Consider the following 18688-nt stretch of genomic DNA (forward strand, 5'->3'; position numbering starts at 1 on the left):
CCAAGCAAACATGTTTTTAAGCCTTTCCTTTTTCTCATCTTGGTATAAAATGACTGCCCTGAAACAAATGCTCACTTTGAACATATGTGACTCAACCATATTTCTTCATGAAGCGAGGTATTAAGTCACAAAATGAAAAAGGTTGCTAGAAAACCTAATACCCACTTCAAATATTTTGTCAAATTTCATGGAAATATATTTTCATTTCTTCAGTCATCATCACTTGCCTTGAAGCCATGTGAAAACAGAGTCCACTAAAACGAATTGCAAAAGCTGGATGTGACAGCACAGGCCTATGATCCCAGCATCCAGTAGTAAGAGGCAGGAAAATCACAAGTTCAAGACTAGCCTATGCTATATAGTGAGACTGTATCTAAAAGAAATAGCTGGGTGTGGTGGCTTACACCAGTAACCCTGGCACTGTGGAGGCTGGAGGCAAGAGAATTGCTACAAGTTTGAGGCCAGCCTGGGCTACAGAGTGGATTCCAGGCCAGCCTCAGCTAGCTACGGAGTTGGACTGTGAAAAAACAAAACAAAACAAAACAAACAAACAAACAAACAAAAAAACAAACCAAAGCAACAACCAAGGAACCAGAACACGAGAATATGTAGGTGATATTGCAATTTAAGCTCATAGCAAGGGGGTTAATTTTTTTTTTTTTTTGATGTGAGCAAAAATCCGTGTAAGTGAAAAATGCACAGAGCTGAGTTACACTGAAAATTTTTATACATCTCAGGAAAAACAAGATGAGAATTTTAAAATTTTTATTTGTATACATCTGTTTGATAACTTCAAATTTAGAACACTTAGCATCAACATGACCAATAATTAAATGACAAACATTTGAGTGGGGGGAAATGCAGCTTGTTGGTGGCAATTCCCCCATGACACATTTGTATCTTACACCATGAAGAGTAGATTGTGCAGCTCCCTAAAAGCACAGTTTCCCAACACCATTTTTGGTCCTAGAATACTTTGCCAGTAAACAATTCTGATGTTGAGCCGTGAGGAATTAGAAATCTGAATTTTCAAGGTAAGCAGTATCATCTAATAGACTCACATTCTTCCCATGTATGTAAATTAGGGACAATGTACAGTAAACTTATCCACAATATTAGTAACAAATGTAACCATTTGTACCAGACAGCCTAAGAAGCAGGCTTGCACTTTGACAATCATCCTGACAGGAAGTGCCGCAGCTGCACATTTTTCACAACTATCAAAGATGTCACCAGGAGGGCTCGCATCAAGCATTCATCTTAGGCAGTATGACTCACCTCTACTGTTGCAGCTCTGGCCAATCACACAATTCTGTGACTGCTACACGGATATGCAGGCCTGACTCCCCTATCCCATCCCTCAGAAAACAAAACAAAACAAAACAAAAACAGGAGGCTAGGTCTTTACTATGAGAGGCCGGCACGTAAAACCGCACGGGGATAACAAATGCAGCCAGAGCAATCCAGGGACTCAGAAATGTCCCTCCAGGCCTAGCTGCAAGAGGGCTGCCTCAGCTTCCTCCTCCTCCTCTTTGGCTTCCTCCTCTCGAATCTGCACCAGCAACTGGAAGAGGTTGGGTGCCTGCCGTTCCGCAGCCCCGGTCAGCCACAATTGCCTTCGGATGGCTGCACTGTGGTTGGCCCCCGCGATGACCTGCTCCAGGCGAGCCTGGTTCACATTATCTTTATCAATGGCCCCCTTTTCCACTACCTTTTGCAGCAGAGGTTCCAGGCGAATGACGTAAGAAGACAACTTTTCTCCGGGGTTCTGGTAAGTGTTCAGAAATCTGACCTGTGTATCTCTAGAGCTCTCCACGCTCCCAAACACCTGCTCAAGAGCCTTCAGGCATTCTGTGGTGGTTATAGCAGGGTTGTTGGTCTTGAGGATGCGAATGACGTCAGCAGCTGGGCCTCTCAAACTCTCCATCAACCGCCGTCTCTTTTCTATATCAGACACCTGCCATTCTTCTATGACCTCATTCGAATGCTCCAGCCAGGAATCAAAGGTCTCCTCACCAGGCCCGGGAATGTCCCTCCCAGAGAACAGCGTCAGCTTCTTATACCATATGGACTCAACAAGAGGTTGAATAACATTATCCAAAATATAGTTGAGCATCTCTGCTGGCATTTCTGGGCCTGGAGCGGGAGCAGGGTTCTGAAACCCAAGCACACGAGCAACATCTTGCACAGTCCACCCTTCCCTAGCTAGAAAGAGGTGCAGCCTTTCCAAAAACTCCGCATCGGAAGTGGGGGGCTTAAAGAACACTTTCCAGAGCCCGCCTTTGCCTGGCATCTCTCTAGGGATCAGGGAGTAATCCACTGCCCCGGTGAGCTCTAACAAGGCTGCCTTCGCATTTTCTTCCCTCCAGAACATTCTCCCCAGTACTCGATAGGACACTTGGGGCATCGAAGCTTGGAGGGTCTCTTCGATTTCAGCCTCATCACAGTTCACAGGGATCCCCCAGACCAGCAGAGCTCTCTGAGAGTTCACATCCATTCCCCTACACCAGTCTTCCAATAGTGTCAAAGCCATTCCGCCCCACTATTAAGGGTGCCAGTTCTACAAACACCGCCTGGACTGGCTCACAGTGCTATAGGACCTATGACAATACAACATGCCTCCCTCCCCCGGGTAGGCCCAGGGGCGACAAGCTTCAAGCAACCACAATTACCAAATGACACCAAGGTCCAGTCTCATCCCTTCCGGATCCCAAAGTCGGGAGTCTCTTTGGTGCGAGCAGGTGTGGGCTGGCTGCAGCTATGCGTGGCGTGGAGGAGAAAGCAAGGTTGGCGGAAGGGGGTGGGCTCCAGGAGTGCGACCGCGGGGTGTGGCAGCTCCTCCCGCTGCTCTGGGGCCGGCCGGTGGTAGGCGCGGGCGTAGGGTCACGCGAGGCGGTGGCTTGGAAGACGCCGGGAGAGGCGGTACGTAGGTTCGGCGGCTGCGGCAGCTGGCGAGCACAGGGAGCGCGGCGCGGAAGGCGGGAGGCCGGCTGGAGGCAGCTCTGCTCGGCGTCCAGAGCAGCGCGCTCCCGCAACGGCCGCCGCCGAGCAGCTGCAGTGCAGGGCGGGGCCGATCCGCTCGCCAGTGTCGCTGTGGCAACCGTGTTCATGACGACGCGAAATGCGCGGGCTCCAGAGGACCTGGCGGTTGCTATGGTACCGAAGGGTTTGAGGCGACTATTCTGTGATGGCACATCCTCCGCCCCACCACCACCACCCCGTATTTCCCAGATTCTCTCTTACAATAAATATTGCAAAGCATCGTTTTCTTTTCTTTTTCTTCCTTCCTTTCTTTCTCTCTCTCTCTCTCTTTTTTAATCTAATTTTGCTGTGAATTTAAGTTGGCCTTACTGATATGCATCTACCATGTCGGACTTGTCCTCTCATTTTGCTCATCCAGTCTGTGTATGCATTCACTATGCTGCCTATGAAAACACTCAGTACTCCTGACTTCTGCGTGCCTCCTGATAACACAGCTGCTGTTCCTTCCCAGGAAAGCAAAAGAGAGAATGCCATCTTCAGTTTCCTGTGAGACTCATTATGCTTTCTTGCCTAAATTTTGTATACCCAAAACGCTGCTACTACTCATTTGTGGCCAGACAAACTGCACTTTCGTTTCTTGGTCTTACTGAGTATATATGATAGCAAGAGAATGCTTAAGGCTTGGAAAGGTTAAGGTAAATTCTCTTTAAGCAAAGTCTGTCAATCCCAGCTGATAAAACAGCCCTATAAAATGGACGGGCCTTGGTGGCCCACGCCTTTAATCCCAGCACTTGGGAGGCAGAGGCAGGGGGATCTCTGTGAGTTAGAGGCCAATTTGGTCTACAAATTGAGTTCCAGGCCATACAGAGAAGCCCTGCCTCAAAAAAAAAAAAAAAAAAAAATCAACTAAACAAATACACACACACACACACACACAAACACACACAAAACACCCCTATAAGTATATGACATTTGGGGGGCTGGAGAGATGGCTCACCCATTAGGAGCACTGGCTGCTCTTTAAAGGACCTGAGTTCAATTCCCAGCACACACATGGCAGCTCATACCTGTAATCCCAGTTCCCAGGGATCTGAACATCCTCACACTGATATACATGCAGACACAGAACACAAATGAAAATAAAAATAAATAAACCATTAAAAAAGAATATAGCATTCAACAGTGAATTTTTTAAAATTTTATTTAATAAAAGGTCTTAAGATACAGAACATTCAAAAGTAAATAAGTTACATAGGTACATTACAATCACAGCAAGATTCTCTTTAGTGTATTAATTTTTTTTATAAAAAGCACACAAAAAATAAAATTTTCAGTCTGGTCTATCACAACTGTACAGCAAAAGAGGTAATATTTATATATATATGTACACTATTTAATATGTAACAGTCTTTTTTAAAAAGAGTGCCACAGGCAACAAACACATGAAAGGCAGTGTCTGATCATTTTGTTTCAAAATAAAAGGAATATACTTATTTTATGCTATTAAAATATTTGTACAATAATTACAGACTGTCAAGGCTGTTTCTGTGCTCTGTCCTCTCCAACAAGGCCTTCAACTTAACAGACAAATGAGGAAAAGTTCTAACAGCTGCAATTTTTTTTTTTTTTTTTGAGGCAACAAACAGCCAAATGTGGGTCAGACACAACTGTTTTATAAAAATATGCATACTTCCTGTAAAAACCTAAAGAGTTAGGCTTTGCCAGTCTAGTAATAAATAACAACCCAGAAAAGTGAGCCCCAATAAAAACATTTAAACAGCTGAGGCTTGAGTATGTGTTGTATTCCTCCTTCATCTTTAACATCAGGCATGTGAGAAGAAAGAGGTTAGGTCACTGAGGCAGTTAAATATAGGCAATCCCTTTAGACATCAGCAGCACAGGGTCTCTGTGCCAGGGGTGAGGGCGGGGTGGCAGAAGGGTAGGTATGTACCTTAGCTAGGAGGGGCTGCTGAAGGCGCGGAGGACAGTAGTAATGGCACTGCCTCCTTAGACGGGCAAGAGAGGCCAGAAATGGTCCAGAACACAGGCACTATGTCAGTTTCACGCCCTTCACTGAACGCCGGTGGAGGCTGGGAGACAGGTAAGGTGAGATGGTCTAGGATGGCTAACATCAAGCTGAAGTTGTTACTTATTCTTACAGCAAAGAGCTCTGAATAATAATAGCAATAATAATAAAAACAACAAAAACCAAGCCCAGTGTGTCCCTATGAGAAAGCACCAGTAAGGATGTGCCTGCGTCAGCCTCTGTGGCTACTTGCCACAGCTGGATCTGCCCTTGAGACAGTGCAGTTTTCACACTGCACCCTGGATCATGGACTCTTCTAAGAAAAGTGTCTCATGAGATCACTACCGAAAGGTAGCATCTTAATTTCTTTCCGGCTATATTCGTCTGGCCTGGTCTCTGTGAACTTAGAAAAGTAGAATCACTCTTTTATTAAGATTTCTAAGGACTGATTGGAACCACTGAGCAGGAGAATCTCACACTGAGCAGGAGAATCTCATGTGGTTGAAGATGTCTGATATCACATGTCCAAGGGGCCTGAGCCAAATATGGTTTAAATAGGGAAAAAAAAAAAAAAAACAAAACAAAACAAAAAAAAACCTTGGGAAACCTAAGTAGCACTTTGGGGCTAAGCTGTGAAGGCACTCATTATACAAGTGATTTAGGAGAAAGCCTAAATTTGCTGTCCTCTTGCTTCCAGAGGGTACCAGATTTTTGCAATCTCGAGGCTTTGAGTTTGTAGAAGCCTATGAAAGAAACTAATGGGGAAGCTGAAGGTTTAGGAGACATTTTTGTTACTTCCATAGGCAGCTCTCATAGAACCATACTGATGCATAAATGAATGTAAAAAATACCCAATAGTGCATAGCTTAAAAACACCCCATCTATTTCCAGTTGGCTGTGGGCCATCTCCTACTGAATAGTGAAAGAATCCTTTTTAGCTCTTAAATAACATGTTGACCACTCAGACACATCCACTTAGACTTTCTTCTGCACAACTTAAAACTGAGTAATAATATCAGAAAAACAACTTAGGCCCCCTATGGAACTGGCAAGTGAAGGGACCTCCAGAACACTCCAGCCCTTCAGTAATTTCATGCCAAATATGGTTTCTTCAAGCCAGAATCCAGGCTGATAAACAAAACTAGAATTTTGGCCTCCTGCCAACTCCCTCAAGCATTTTGAAAGTACAGAAAGGGCAGGCCAGAGAATTGTCTTTGACCTCACCCACATCTGCCAGTTTCCTGTGACTTTAATGACACTCCCCACCTTCCCAGTCGGTTCAGCACTACTACCTACCATTCCTACCAGCAAGAGCAACAAGGTAAGGGACCCTAGAGCCTTGGAATTGGGGGGTGGGGGTGAGGATGCCAAGAAGGTGCCTTATTTTGGGATAAATGCACTTGGACCTCTAAAAAGCAAGAGGCCCCTGGTCCCTGAGGATGTTAAAAATTAAATATTAAGAATAAATAAATAGTTCCCAAATGACACAAGTCGAGGAATGAAGGCTCCTGGCTAGTCTAGTTAGGGGACATCCCCTCCCAGGGAAGGATCCAGAAATCTCCAGCATGCAGGATAGGGGAGGGGTGAGGTGGGAGGGAGAGGCTGTGAATATCAACACTGAGTGGGGTTAGGTGGCAGCTACTACTAAGAGTGAGTCAAACAAGACAGGAGCTGGCACCTAAGAGCAGGCCGGGCCTTTCTAGGGCCCGCTTGAGGCTCCCTTAGCAGCCTCCAGGACCCAACGGTATAAAATGGTAGGCAGCAGGCAGAGTCATCAGGCTTGTCAAAAGATCCCTCGGCCTGGCGGTGCATCTTCTGCAGCACGCTGAAGGTAGGGACATGAACAGCGGCCCCTTCCTCAAATGTCCGAGAAAACTGTTGCAGCCCCAGACGGGCTGCTAACAAGCAGCAAAGAGGTCGAAACTGCCCTCCAAGATCCTCCCAGGCAGGTGGTGACCTGAACCCAGACCATTCGAGCAGCTCTGGCCTGGCCGCAGTTGTTCAGGAACAACACGGGTGTTAAGGCCACCGTTCTCTGAGGAGTTCCTTTGTTTGGGGCAAGGTTTGCACAGCCTTCCAGGTCCTCTGGGGGAGGAGCAATAATCTGGCACCGGGTGAACTTGTGCTTGGCTTCCCATGGTGGCTTACTAGGGACCCGGGATAGAAGAGGACAGATGCGAAGAGATTGGCAAGAACAGAGACCCCAGAGGCAACCGCAGAGCCCTTCGCCCTTCCAAGGGGCCTGGCCTCTCGGGGCTCCAGGAAAGCAGAACAACTCGACCAGACACTGAGAACTGGATCCTGCAGCCCTTAACACTGTCCTTGGCCTTTGTAAATAAAAGAGCCTGTTTATTTTTCATTATCAGATTTGTCTTGCAGAGCAAAGTCCACGTGACCCTCTCCTGGCTCCCTCTAGAGGTTTCCCGGGTGCAGGGTGGGGGCGGGACCAGTGAGAGGGTCCAGCAGGGCCTCAGCCCTTCTCACCCTCCCCGCTCTCTTCCCTCAGCGCCTGCTGGTGCACAGCTGCAGCCTCCTTCTCCTTCAGCCTCAGAGCTGCAGCCTTCTTCTCCTGCTCGGCATGACTCTTCATGTGAGCGCTCCGGCTCTTCACCTTGTAAAACACCCTGCAGCGGGCACGAAGGGTTCAGGTGACAGAGAGGAAGCCGGGGGTTAGGGTTTGGCACCTTTCACTCAGTAACACCCTCAAATTCCAAAGCCCCTACCTCCACCCATCTCAATGGTCCCTCCATACACACACTTCAAACCATGCCTGCCCATGATGTCATTGCCCTGGGAACCCACTGAGCCAATCAAAAAACAGATCCACAGTGCCCCATTCCCAGAAGCTTCTAGACCCCAACTTGCGTCCAGGTCCCTGTCCCAACACTCTTAAAAAAGTCCCTGTGGAGACACAGCAGGGACATCTTACCTGCCGCATTTTTTACAAGGGAAAGTGTTCTCCTGGTTTTGGGTTTTATTAAATGTCTCGGGTTTCTTCTTCTTCTCTGTGAAAGGCAGCGCTCTTCTCGACTTCCCGGGCCCCTCCCTTGCTTTCTCTGAGGTCTGAGCACCCGCAGGCCCCGGGGCATTGGGTTCGTGGCTCCGGAGAATGAGAACATCATTGGCCTGGAGACAACAGCAAGGGTGTATTTTAGAGGCAAGCGTGGAACAGAGGGACTCATCCATTCCTGCCAAATAGTCATCTAGTACCCCCTTCCAGTGACAGGACCCCTCCAGGAGGTCACTGCCGCTTGGGCTGCCTCGAGCTCAATCACCAAGTGGCTGGCACAGGAATTCTGTGCCACACCTTGGCAGCTATAGGCCTGAATACTACTGGCACTGTGTTCATGCTTTCCAACATTCCATCCAATCATGTCTTCATGCTAGAAAGAAATGTTCCCATGATGTGCCAGGTGGTAGGGAGACAGTCCTCAGGAGCCCCGTCTCCAGAAAAGTTCCTAGTGTAATGAAAGGGACAGAGATGACGGCCCCTTGCTGAGGAAGCGCTGGCAGGGAAGGCAGAAGAGAATGAATCGGTGTCATGAGAGGAGAGGGCAGGGCCCCTGGCGTGTACCCCAAGGAGGGCCCTGCTCTGGCCTCAGGCCAGGAACCCCAGATGGCCATCACAAGTGACAAATGTGCCTGCCTCAGTCAACCCCCAAGTGTTCACAAAGACAGAACCAGACAGCACGGGGAGCGCACAGCCCCCAGCAAGGATCAGCCAAGCAGGGAGGAAGCAAGCAGCTGTTTGGCTGACAGGTGCTCTGCAGTGTGGAAACGCATTCCACCTCCCGCCTTCCTGGGAGAGCTCTCCTGACGGGAACCACAGTGAGATGCCTTGCTGAGCCGGTGAAGGGGTCAGAGCACTCCACTCAGAGTACCGAGACCTGCGGTGTGCCTTGGCAAGTCAAATGGCATCTCTGGACCCGATCCCCCATCTGCTGAGTGGGAGTTAGCACTTTGGGCGGTTATGAGGAGGAATTAACGAGATAATGAACTTGAAACACTCAGCAGAGAACATAAAGGGCCATGATCGGTATCGTCACAGTCTTAGCTCTACTTCAGACATCTTGTCCAGCGCATGCGTTAGGGGTAGCCACGACGAATTACAGCTGAGTGCTCCCCCATGTCACACACATCCACTGGGTTTTCCAAGTCTTTTCCCTCTGACTGTAAGACACAGAAACACACACAGAGTGCGTGTGCGTGCGTGCGTGCGTGTGTGGGGGGGTGTGCATATGAATTGCAGACAAGCTACATTACCTTCAATCTCAGTTTCCTTATCTGTAAAATGAGATTCATAATAGCCCTTACCACACAGGGCTGAGGCCCAAGTAAGTTGAGAGCATAAAGTACTCGGTCCACTTCCTGAGTTATAACCACGAGAATCACTATGGTCTTGCTCTATACCCCCACACCCCCAGGCCTAGCTCTGCCTTCCTGGCCTGAGCTCAGAGCGAAGGTGGGGGTCACTTACCGCCTCATTGGCCTGTAGTGTCTGCGTAGCTTTGACAGCCGCGGCCCTGCGGCTGCGCTCCCGCCCTTCTTCCGGCTCTCCCTTCTCCTGGGTTTCTGGCACCTCCTCCTCCCCCTCCTTCCTGGGTTCTTTCACTTCCCTCTTAGGCTCCAGCCTCTCTTCACTGGGGGACTCTCTTCTGGGAGGAGGCACCCTTGGGAACTTCTGAGAAGTCTATGGGGGACAAACACGAGCTCAGTCATTGCCCAGAGCAGACTCTGAACGCAGCCAAGGCTCCGCAGCATCAGCTGCTCCTGTCGCCTATCTTGGCCCAGGGTAGCCTCTTACACTGGGCCTCTGTCTAACTCACAGCCCTCCCATGGCCAGCTGGCCCAGAGACAGAGTAGTCTTGACCCTGGGTGCCCTCGGGGTGAGATAGAGCCAGGGTTAGGGAGGGAGCATGCCAGGACCCACAAACCACCTGGTCTCCTGGAGAGATGCCTAGAATCTTCTGGGCACCCTTTGGGCAGGGTGAGCACCCTTTGGGCAGGGTGACCTCAGAGTATGCCAGGCAGGAGCTCTGAGCTCCCGTTTAACTATCTGACATTTTCTGTATCTCTACTTCCCATTTGCAATATGGGGACCAAACTACTCCCTGGTCTCAAAGTAGCATGCCACCAAGTATGGCCTTGTAACTTAGAGACAGTATCACGGTGACACATGGCACAGAGTGAAAGCACGTCCTTGGGGGGGGGGGTGTCAATGTACCGCTTCTGCTTCCCTAGGCCTCATGATTTATGTCAAAGACAAGCCAGCCCTGTGCCTCAGAGTGCTGGCAGGCGATTACAGCGTGTAGCCGGCATTTAGTAACAGTGTTTGGTTTTCATGTGTACTTGCCTTTCCCGGCACCTTCTATTTACAGGAAACAATACTGGTTATCTATTTATGATTGTAATACAAAGCTTCCCTTTTAAAAAAGAAGTGAGTTGACTCAAAAAGTGAATAATGAAAGTAGTATGGGACATGACAGAATTAGTAGTAGCGGCTTATGTTAGGGCGTAGACAGCAGAAACCGTGGTGTAAGAAGGTCTAGAGCTCAGAAGCGACGTCAGCAGTCTGCTCTGAGGGGACAGGCAGGTGAAGCTGGTGCCGCCGACTCTCCAGTGTTCCTTATCAGCACCAAGCACTATGACCCAGCAGCTGCTATGGGAGAACTCAAAGGTCCAGGGCCTGGGCTGCCAACTCCTGGGGGCTGTCAGGGATGGGTTTCCCTCTGCCTACCATTTATAAAGCCAGGAGAGTCCATCTGGCCTCAAGCTTCCAGCGCTACGGTAGGAGGAGGCAGCAGGCGCTGGGACAGGACTCACCTTAACGTCCACTTCCACTTCTTCCTGGGCTGATTTCTCGTCCCTTGTATCCACATCGCCGAAGGTGAGCGTCCCATTGCGGCCAATTTTCACCTGCTTCTTATAGGTATAGTAGAACTCCACACACTGGGCCACAGTCTTGGTCTGGATCTGAATTAAAGCCAAAACTGAGGTCAGAGGGAGCTAAGGTGGCTCACCTTTCTTCTCTCTCTGCATACTCCCCTTAGCCTTAGGCAAAAAACTACACCCAAGGCAGGTGGTGGCGGCGGTGGCGGCGGCGGCAGCAGCAGCGCACGCCTTTAATCCCATCCTTTGAGAGGCAGAGACGGGCTGATCTCAGTTCAAGGCCAGCCTGGTCCACAGGGAGAGTTCTAGGTCAGCCTCCAAAGCAACACAGAGAACCCTATCTCAAAAACCAACTAAAAACTAAGCCCCAAACACCATTTCTCAATGCCTCCTCCGCAACGAGTGGAATTAATGGAGGCTTCCGCACCGTCTCAATGAGTAACACCTGAAGGACAACGGCAGAATTTCTGGGGAGATTTGACTAGATCCTAGAGGGCTGTGCCATGAGAAGCCACTCTGGGCCAGTAAGAGCAGCAGGGGCTCAGGAGCCTTGCTTGGGTCGTCTGTCATCTGCACCTGTGGTGTGATGGACTGAGCTTTCTCATCCCTCATCAGCTTCTCAGTTCACAAGACTCTTCCTAGAGTCCTGGATAAAAAGGGGCTCATCGCCCTAAGGGCTGCTTTTTCACATGTGAAACAGTAAGTGAAGTGATGCTTGAACCATGAGATCATCTCCACGGGCCTCTTAATATGCAGTTTAAATTGCTTGCCAATGCTTAGGGCAGTTTTATTTGAAAATAACCATCCCCCCCACCCCCATACTCCTGTACTGGGGACTGAACCTGTAGCCTTGAACAAGCAAGGCAAATGCTCAACCATTAAATAGTACTCCCAACCCACCTCTCCTTTTTTGAGTTTTGAGACAGGGTCTCATTAACTAGGCTAGCCTTGAACTCACTTCAGTAGCCCAAATTGGCTTTGAGCTTTCAATCCTCCCACCACACCCTCCCAAAACTCTGTGATTATAAGCCTAGACAGCCCCAGGCCCAGCCATAGCTTACTTTCAATGATTAGCTCAAACAGGGAGAATGAAGAGAGGGATGTGTGTATTTCATGGTGGGCGTTTAGATGCAGAAAGAGAAAGAAAATGGGACAAATGGTAAAACCAGTAAATCTCAGCAAGGCATTTTTTAAAAATGTATTTTATGTGCATTTATTGTGTCTGTGAGGGTGGCAGGTCCCTTGGAATAGGAACTGCAGATAGTTGCGAGCTGCCATGTGGGTGCAGGGAATTGCACCCGGGTCCTGTGGAAGAGCAGCCAGTGCTCTTAACTGCTGAGCCATCTCTCCAGCCCCCAGCAAGGCATTTTTAATGGGCATTTACGGAATTACCCTTCTCTTCTCCATTTAGTACACGGAGAAACATCTGGGCATCTTTCCACATCCAAAGCCAGCCCCAATACAGCAGCGCAAACGCCCTTCATCAATCTGGGGAACTGTTTCACTCCTCTCCAGGGACCAGGTGCCAAGCAAAGAAGAGAAACGTCATGTTGGGGAAGATTCAGGGAAAACCCAGAGAGGAAGCAGAAGGCCCTCCTAGCCTTTACTACCTGCCACCAAAGGACTGTGCACCCTAAAGCAAGTCACTCACCTTCCCAATTTCTGTTTCTTCATGCGTGAAGAGTACGTGGTGTGATGCCAGAACCATGAGATCATCCCCATGATCCTCTCAGACTCTGACATCTGCCCTCCCATTTCATAGATCTAGCTGACCACTGGATTTGGTTTGAGAGATACATTCCCACACCTTTTCTCTGACGCTCCCCTACCTGGCCCCAGGAGAGCTCAGAGGTCCACAGAGGGTCCTCTGTACAAGCTGTGGTTTACAAAGCTGTCCCTGGAGCTACCTGATGGCAGGGATCTAACTGCAGTGACTGTTGGAACTCAGACACACCCTGCCATCCGACCACTTGGTGAGTGACCACAGGACCCCTCATGCACCCCTGCTCACCAGCTTCTGCACCAGGAAGAAATCCTTCTTGTAGATGGCGATGCCCTGGTTGAACAGCTTCCGCTCAGCTATCTTCCACTGATCAGAGCCTAAAGAGCAAAGACGGTACCAGGAACATGAGCACCTGCCCTATGACTCTGAGCCACTGAGGGTGAGGCCACCCACACTGCTTGGGTCACTCGCCACCAGCTTCGGGAAGCCTCACTCCCTTTGCTTGTCAAACGGGAATGAACACTACTAGCACCTGCCTTCCCGGGTCCGAGAAAGACTAGATGCTATAAGGTGGGACAACCTTGAGGCTCTCTCTGCCTGGTACAAACAAACACGGACCTAACAGAGGCTCAACAGCAGCAGCTACTGGGATTACATGATGGCATCAGTGTCCCTCTTCAGTACAGCATCTACACTAAGACAAGCACTCCAAGGTTTAAGTTCCCCGTCCCTGAAATCAGTTGATAGCATTCCCTACCTTTGTACCCATGACTTGGGCTTTTTTTTTTGGGGGGGGGGCATGGATTGCCTTACCCACTTCACGCTTCCCCTCTAAGGGTATGGGGAGTCCCAACTTGGCCTTGATATTAGTTTCCTTGGTCTGACTTTTGGCTTGCTCTCCCTGTCCACACTCCCATTCAGGGCTGTGACTCAGCACTGAGCAGAGCCCCACCGATGCTGGAGACACCCGAACCACATGACTACTCTGTCAGCCAGGCCCACCTGTGTAGTGGTAAGTTGCCAGTGGGTGATTGTGGGGCCTCACGGGCTTCTTCAACAGCAGCTTACTCAGTGCTTCCTGGAGGAGAAGAAAGGGCTGTCAGGAAGCTGAAGAGTTGCAGTGAGGGGCTGAGTATCCTGGGCCTGGCAGCACGCAAAGGGCCTGTGCAGGCCTCTAGGTAAAGCAAGCACTTGCTCCTGTCCGGTTTAACTCTACCAGGCAGGACGTATGGGAGGATGGCAAAAATCACAGAAGGTGGGGCTTCTGAGACCATTGCAGGGATGCTCAACCCCCAAAGCAAGCAGCATGGGCAGAGAATGCCCTTGGTGACAATTCTGAGAGTGGGGGAACCTACCGACCTAGAATCTGGGATTAGATTCAACAGAAGGACTTTACATAAGCAGCTAGGGTTTGAGACTAAAGTTCCCTTAGGCCAAACTATTGTCGTAGGTTATTGTATCCTCTTCCTTGGTCAGAACTCTCGTAGCTACCTCAAATCACCATGCCAACGCACCCTAGTACTCAGGAGGCCAGGGCAAGGTTGACAGTCATGATGTCGTCGTCCCCCCCCCCCATTAGAACACATGCAGAAAAGCAAGTGTAAATCAATAAACTTTTATACCACCAGGCCTGCTCCTGGCAGCGGAGAGGGAGGGACCAGTATCTGCTTTCTTAAGGGGACCCCCCCAAATCAGCAAGGCTTTCTTACCAGGATGTCCCCTCTAGACTCATGGAGATAGTGCAGGGCCAGTTCCTGGTTGGTGCCAGCACCAGGGAAAATGCTTGAGCAGGCAGCTGTCAGCAGGTCATCCACTGGATTCCCAGGAGCATTGGAGGACAAGAGGAAATCACGATCCATGCTGGACCTTGCGGGACCCACCCGGCCTGCCTATCTGCCCGCCCGCCAGCCTGCCATGGCCTGCTCCCTGGAGATCTCTCCTTACCTTGTCTCTGTTTCTCCCAACTGCTCTCAAGATGCTCCCATGGCTGCCACACCAAGTCAGCCTTATGGGGGTCTGCAGCTGCCAGGGCACGGTCTCTTATCATGGGGATTTCTGCTTGGAACCGGGTACCAACGTTGATCCGTCTGCAGGGGCAGTAAGAAATGGAGTGAGGTCTCACCTTAGGGGGACAGGGAACTTCCCTCCCTAGCATGTGTCGGAAACAATGGAGCTGGCGGGCGCTGAATTCATGCAGCAAGGCCAGAGCTGGGTGTAGCGAATCTGGCTGGTATTATCAGAAAGGTAAGGCCCAGGGGCTAAAGGGTGGAAAAGCTACTCCATATTTGACAGATAAGGAGAGTGTCTTGGACGCCCCACCCCACCCAGCTCTCCCTAGTGACAAATTCAAGCCAACCTGGGCCTTCCCTTTCTTCTCCCAGCAGCTTCCATACACAAGCAGGCAGAGACAGTAGAGCCTGGGACAGACTACAGAAGCCCAAAGAGGCTGCCTGTTTGTGTGCAGGCCTCACAGGAGCTAATCTGCAATGCATTAGGCCCACCTGGCCACCCACACGCCATGTGCCTGGGGCAGGCTGTACTTACGGTTCGATGCTCACAGGGGTGGCCTCCCCCATCACAGAGAGGACGGGCGGGGTGACTTCAGAACTATCTATGGACAAAGAGCATATTGGTAAGTGGCCCCTTCCTCCCTTCAGGAAAACACTCCCATCCTAGGCTGCTGTCCTGCATGCTTAAGAGTCACAGTGGTGACTCACTGAGTACACTTGGAACTCTGGCGCCCTCCGTACTCGATGACTGTGCAACTCAGGCCCTTCATTAAATATGTGGGCACCTCAGTTTTCACATCTGCAAAAAGGGGCTATTTCTTTCTGCCTCCTGGGGGTAATGAGAATTCTGAATTAAGTAAGAACCTGGTTACTCCATGGCCATTAGCGATGTTGTCAGCACAACCACCTGAGCCCAACTCCTGCTTCTAGGAACCCCCACTCCAAAAGCTTCAGTATAGAGACCTATGTTTTACTTTGGTTTTATTCTAGCAAAGAGGTTGAAACTGGAGGCACTCTGGGGAGATTGAGGGGGGTGTCTTTTATAATTATCTTATTTCCTCTCTGAATTTTTTTGCCTCACTCTCATCCAAGTTAATCTTAAGGCCAGACTAGATCAAGGCACACCCTTACTCAAAACAAAACCTCTGTTGTTGTTTCTCTGCAGCGTCAGACAAAACCTGAAACCCTCAGCTGTTCAAGGCAGTCCCCCATGTGTCTGCACCTCCCACGGCCCAGACTCTCAACCCTAGAGGCTCACTAACCTCATGGCCTTCTTTCCCCTCTGCTCAGCCCCACCCCACGCCTGCAGTGCCCTGCCTGGCCCTCCCACTCTGTAGTTCAAGCTTAGCTGTCTCCACCATTTCCCAAATTCTTTCCTTAGCTAACCAGGTTTCTGCAGGCTGGAAGTTCGGTGTCGGCCCCATTCACTGGGTGCTGATCCTAACTGCCAGGAACCTCTGCTTCTGTCTCCCAGGCTTTCTTGTCAATTCCCGGACGAGCCTGCACTGTTCTTTCTTTAGACTGAGGACCAGCGTCCCACGCATTCTTGGAGCCTGCACAGCATCCACTCAAGGTTTTACACCCAATGCTCAGGAAACACTTGTTGGACAGACTGACATCTTGGTTGACAGTCTGCCCTCCTTGGTGATTTCCAGCACAAACGGAGCCAGGCAGAAAAGCTTAGCTGAGAAGCAAAGCCTATGCCTGCCAACATAGGGCAATTTCCATCCACAGACACCAGGAGGCACCAGAGAACCACACCACGGGTGAGCTCTGGGGTCAGAGGTTAACTGGGTGAAGAATGCACCCCTGTGATACCACTGTAAGTGATCAGGGAAAATAAACCCTTTGTGAAAGGGACATTTTTAGGTCTTACAACACCCAGACCTGCTCATGTCCAACAGGCTCAGGAGACCAGGTCAGACAGCTAACAGAAACAATGCTAAGGGATCTGATCCCCACCACAACCAGGGGACATACCTATTAGGTTAACCATGGGGAAACTGCTGTGTGTGGCTCTAACAGCTGAATATCAGCAAATCCACCATTAGCCAAGTATGACTAATCTTATCCCTGCTGAATATTGAAGGAGCACATTGAGGTCTGGACAGCTGGACTTGTACAAGTGATAGTAAGCAGTGGAACAAGGATCAGAATCCAAGCAGGAAAGAGTTCCTTCGTCCAGCCTCCAGCCCATTGACTGCACTCTCTCTCCCCCTACAGGCCCCGCCACTACAGCCACGAGGCCACTCACTAGAACGGAGCAGGGTACGATGGGCACTCTTTGGCGTGATAGGAGGAGGGGCTGGGATGCTGCTGGTTGATATGATGGCATTGAAGTAGAGGCCAGAGCCTTCCCGGACGGGGCTGAGAATGGGGGGCGGTGTGTAGGGGGGCAGCTCAAAGCTCTGCTCAGAGGGGTGGTCAGCTAGGCGGACAGGAGAGCGAAGGTGGCTCTGGTAGGGGGTGATGTTGGAGTAGACAGGAGGGGCGATGAAAGTGCCCGCCTTGGTGGGGATGATGAGGGGCTCGGGCCGTGGCCGCTGCTTTGGTTTCCGAATGGAAGGCTCTCCCTCCAACTTGACATTCAGGTCTTCAGCCTGGAGGCAGAAACAGAACAGAGAGGCTCAACCTTTTGTGTGTCTCCAGAAACCTGTAGCCTTGACTGGAGCCTGCCACCGCCAATGTCATCTCTGAAACTGTCTGCCCGATGCACCCAAGGCAGCCTGAAAGATGAGGAGAAGGCACCGAAAACCAGCCTATTGTCTCCTCCAGGCAGGTTCAGGCTAGCAAGCGTCACCTAAAGGCCGAAGGTCTTTAGGTCTTAGGAACCACCTGTCCTCCATTTCCTTTATAAAATAAAAATTAGGAAGAAAGAAGGAAGGAAGGAAGGAGTCCTGTCAAAAAACCTAGAAATTACTCTTAGTTCTAAATTTGGGTTCCAGGCCATAGCTCCCAATCAATGCTGTAATGTATGCAATCTGAAAGAGTTGAGTTGGGAAAGGACCCAGACACTCCATTGCTTAGACAGACCTGTCACCTTTGCTGGCTATTTAAAACGGTAGATTCCTGTGTGCATCTACACACACACACACACACACACACACACACACACACACACACACACACAGGACGCTTTTACTTGTGTGTACACATATGTCCGTGTGAATGTCTGCCATTTGTGTGTGGGTCCCCAAAGATTGGGGAGCCCCTGGAGTGGAGTTACAGGTGGTTATGGGTTGGCAGCAAGCACTCTTAATCACTGAGCCATCCTTCCAACCTCCACCTCCATTTTTAATGTGGAAATAGGACAGGAAAAGCCTACCCGACCAGGCAGCAATGAAGATTAAAATAAGCTAGTATGTGGACATTAATAAGCCTATTTGTTTTGTGGTGACAAAGGCAGAACCCAGGGCCTTGTGTATGCTAGGCAAGCACCCTACAACTGAGCACAGCCTCCGATTTGACATTCAGATCCTTAGCCTGGAGAGGGAAACAGAACAGAGCAAGGATGGCTCAGCCGCCTGTATAGTAATATGAGCTAATGTATGGAAATCAATACTCTGTGGTTGTAGTAACATTTCTGCTATTACTACTTAAAGGCCAGATTCCGCATGGGATTGACGCTTGCTTTGTGCGCCAGACAGAACCTGAGCTGGGAATGTTATCAGAGGTTGGCCTTCCTAGCTCACACTCTGTCTATATAGTATAGAAGCCTCATGGGCTTCTATGCAGAAGGTCCATCAAGACAGAGCCTAAAACTCTCAAAAGGGAAGCAGGCAGCTGTCATGGGTGAGTGGCTCCTAAAGCATCTCTGGGCACACAGTGAACCATGTCAGCCATGTTGACTGAGGCTATCCCTGCTCCAGAGACCCAGCCTAGGGGGCCCTGTGCTTCTGAGGCCTTAGCATGACCTCTGCTCCTTCCTGTGTGGCCCCGTTTCCTTTCTACTAATTAGGATGAACTTAGAACATTCATCCCTCTGCCTTTAGGGGAAGAGTGACTACACAGGAAAAATAAAACTGCAGTGGAGCTATGCTAGCTGTCACCCTGACACCA

At 49.9% G+C, this 18688-nt stretch overlaps 2 protein-coding genes across 4 annotated transcripts in view; both read right to left on the bottom strand.

Moving 5' to 3' along the window:
* Nucleotides 1–721: 721 nt before the first annotated feature.
* Pnma1 (PNMA family member 1) lies at nt 722–3014 on the bottom strand. The gene has a single exon (XM_051196317.1). The coding sequence runs from the start codon at nt 2531–2533 to the stop codon at nt 1472–1474; it is 1062 nt and encodes a 353-aa protein (XP_051052274.1). The 5' UTR covers nt 2534–3014; the 3' UTR covers nt 722–1471.
* A 1151-nt stretch (nt 3015–4165) lies between these two features.
* Mideas (mitotic deacetylase associated SANT domain protein) overlaps nt 4166–18688 on the bottom strand; it is a 66122-nt gene continuing 51599 nt past the window's right edge. For all 3 annotated transcript variants that reach the window (XM_051196297.1, XM_051196296.1, XM_051196295.1), the window contains exons 4-13: nt 16884–17229; nt 15165–15231; nt 14565–14707; nt 14330–14433; nt 13623–13698; nt 12909–12997; nt 10832–10981; nt 9486–9698; nt 7938–8134; nt 4166–7632 (exon numbers count right to left, since the gene is read on the bottom strand). In XM_051196297.1, the coding sequence (XP_051052254.1) occupies nt 7479–7632; nt 7938–8134; nt 9486–9698; nt 10832–10981; nt 12909–12997; nt 13623–13698; nt 14330–14433; nt 14565–14707; nt 15165–15231; nt 16884–17229 (1539 nt within the window). In that variant the 3' untranslated portion in view covers nt 4166–7478. The remainder of the gene's footprint in view (nt 7633–7937; nt 8135–9485; nt 9699–10831; nt 10982–12908; nt 12998–13622; nt 13699–14329; nt 14434–14564; nt 14708–15164; nt 15232–16883; nt 17230–18688) is intronic.

Source organism: Phodopus roborovskii, unplaced genomic scaffold, assembly GCF_943737965.1.
Source record: "Phodopus roborovskii unplaced genomic scaffold, PHOROB, whole genome shotgun sequence".
In the NCBI taxonomy this organism is placed as follows: Eukaryota; Metazoa; Chordata; class Mammalia; order Rodentia; family Cricetidae; genus Phodopus; species Phodopus roborovskii.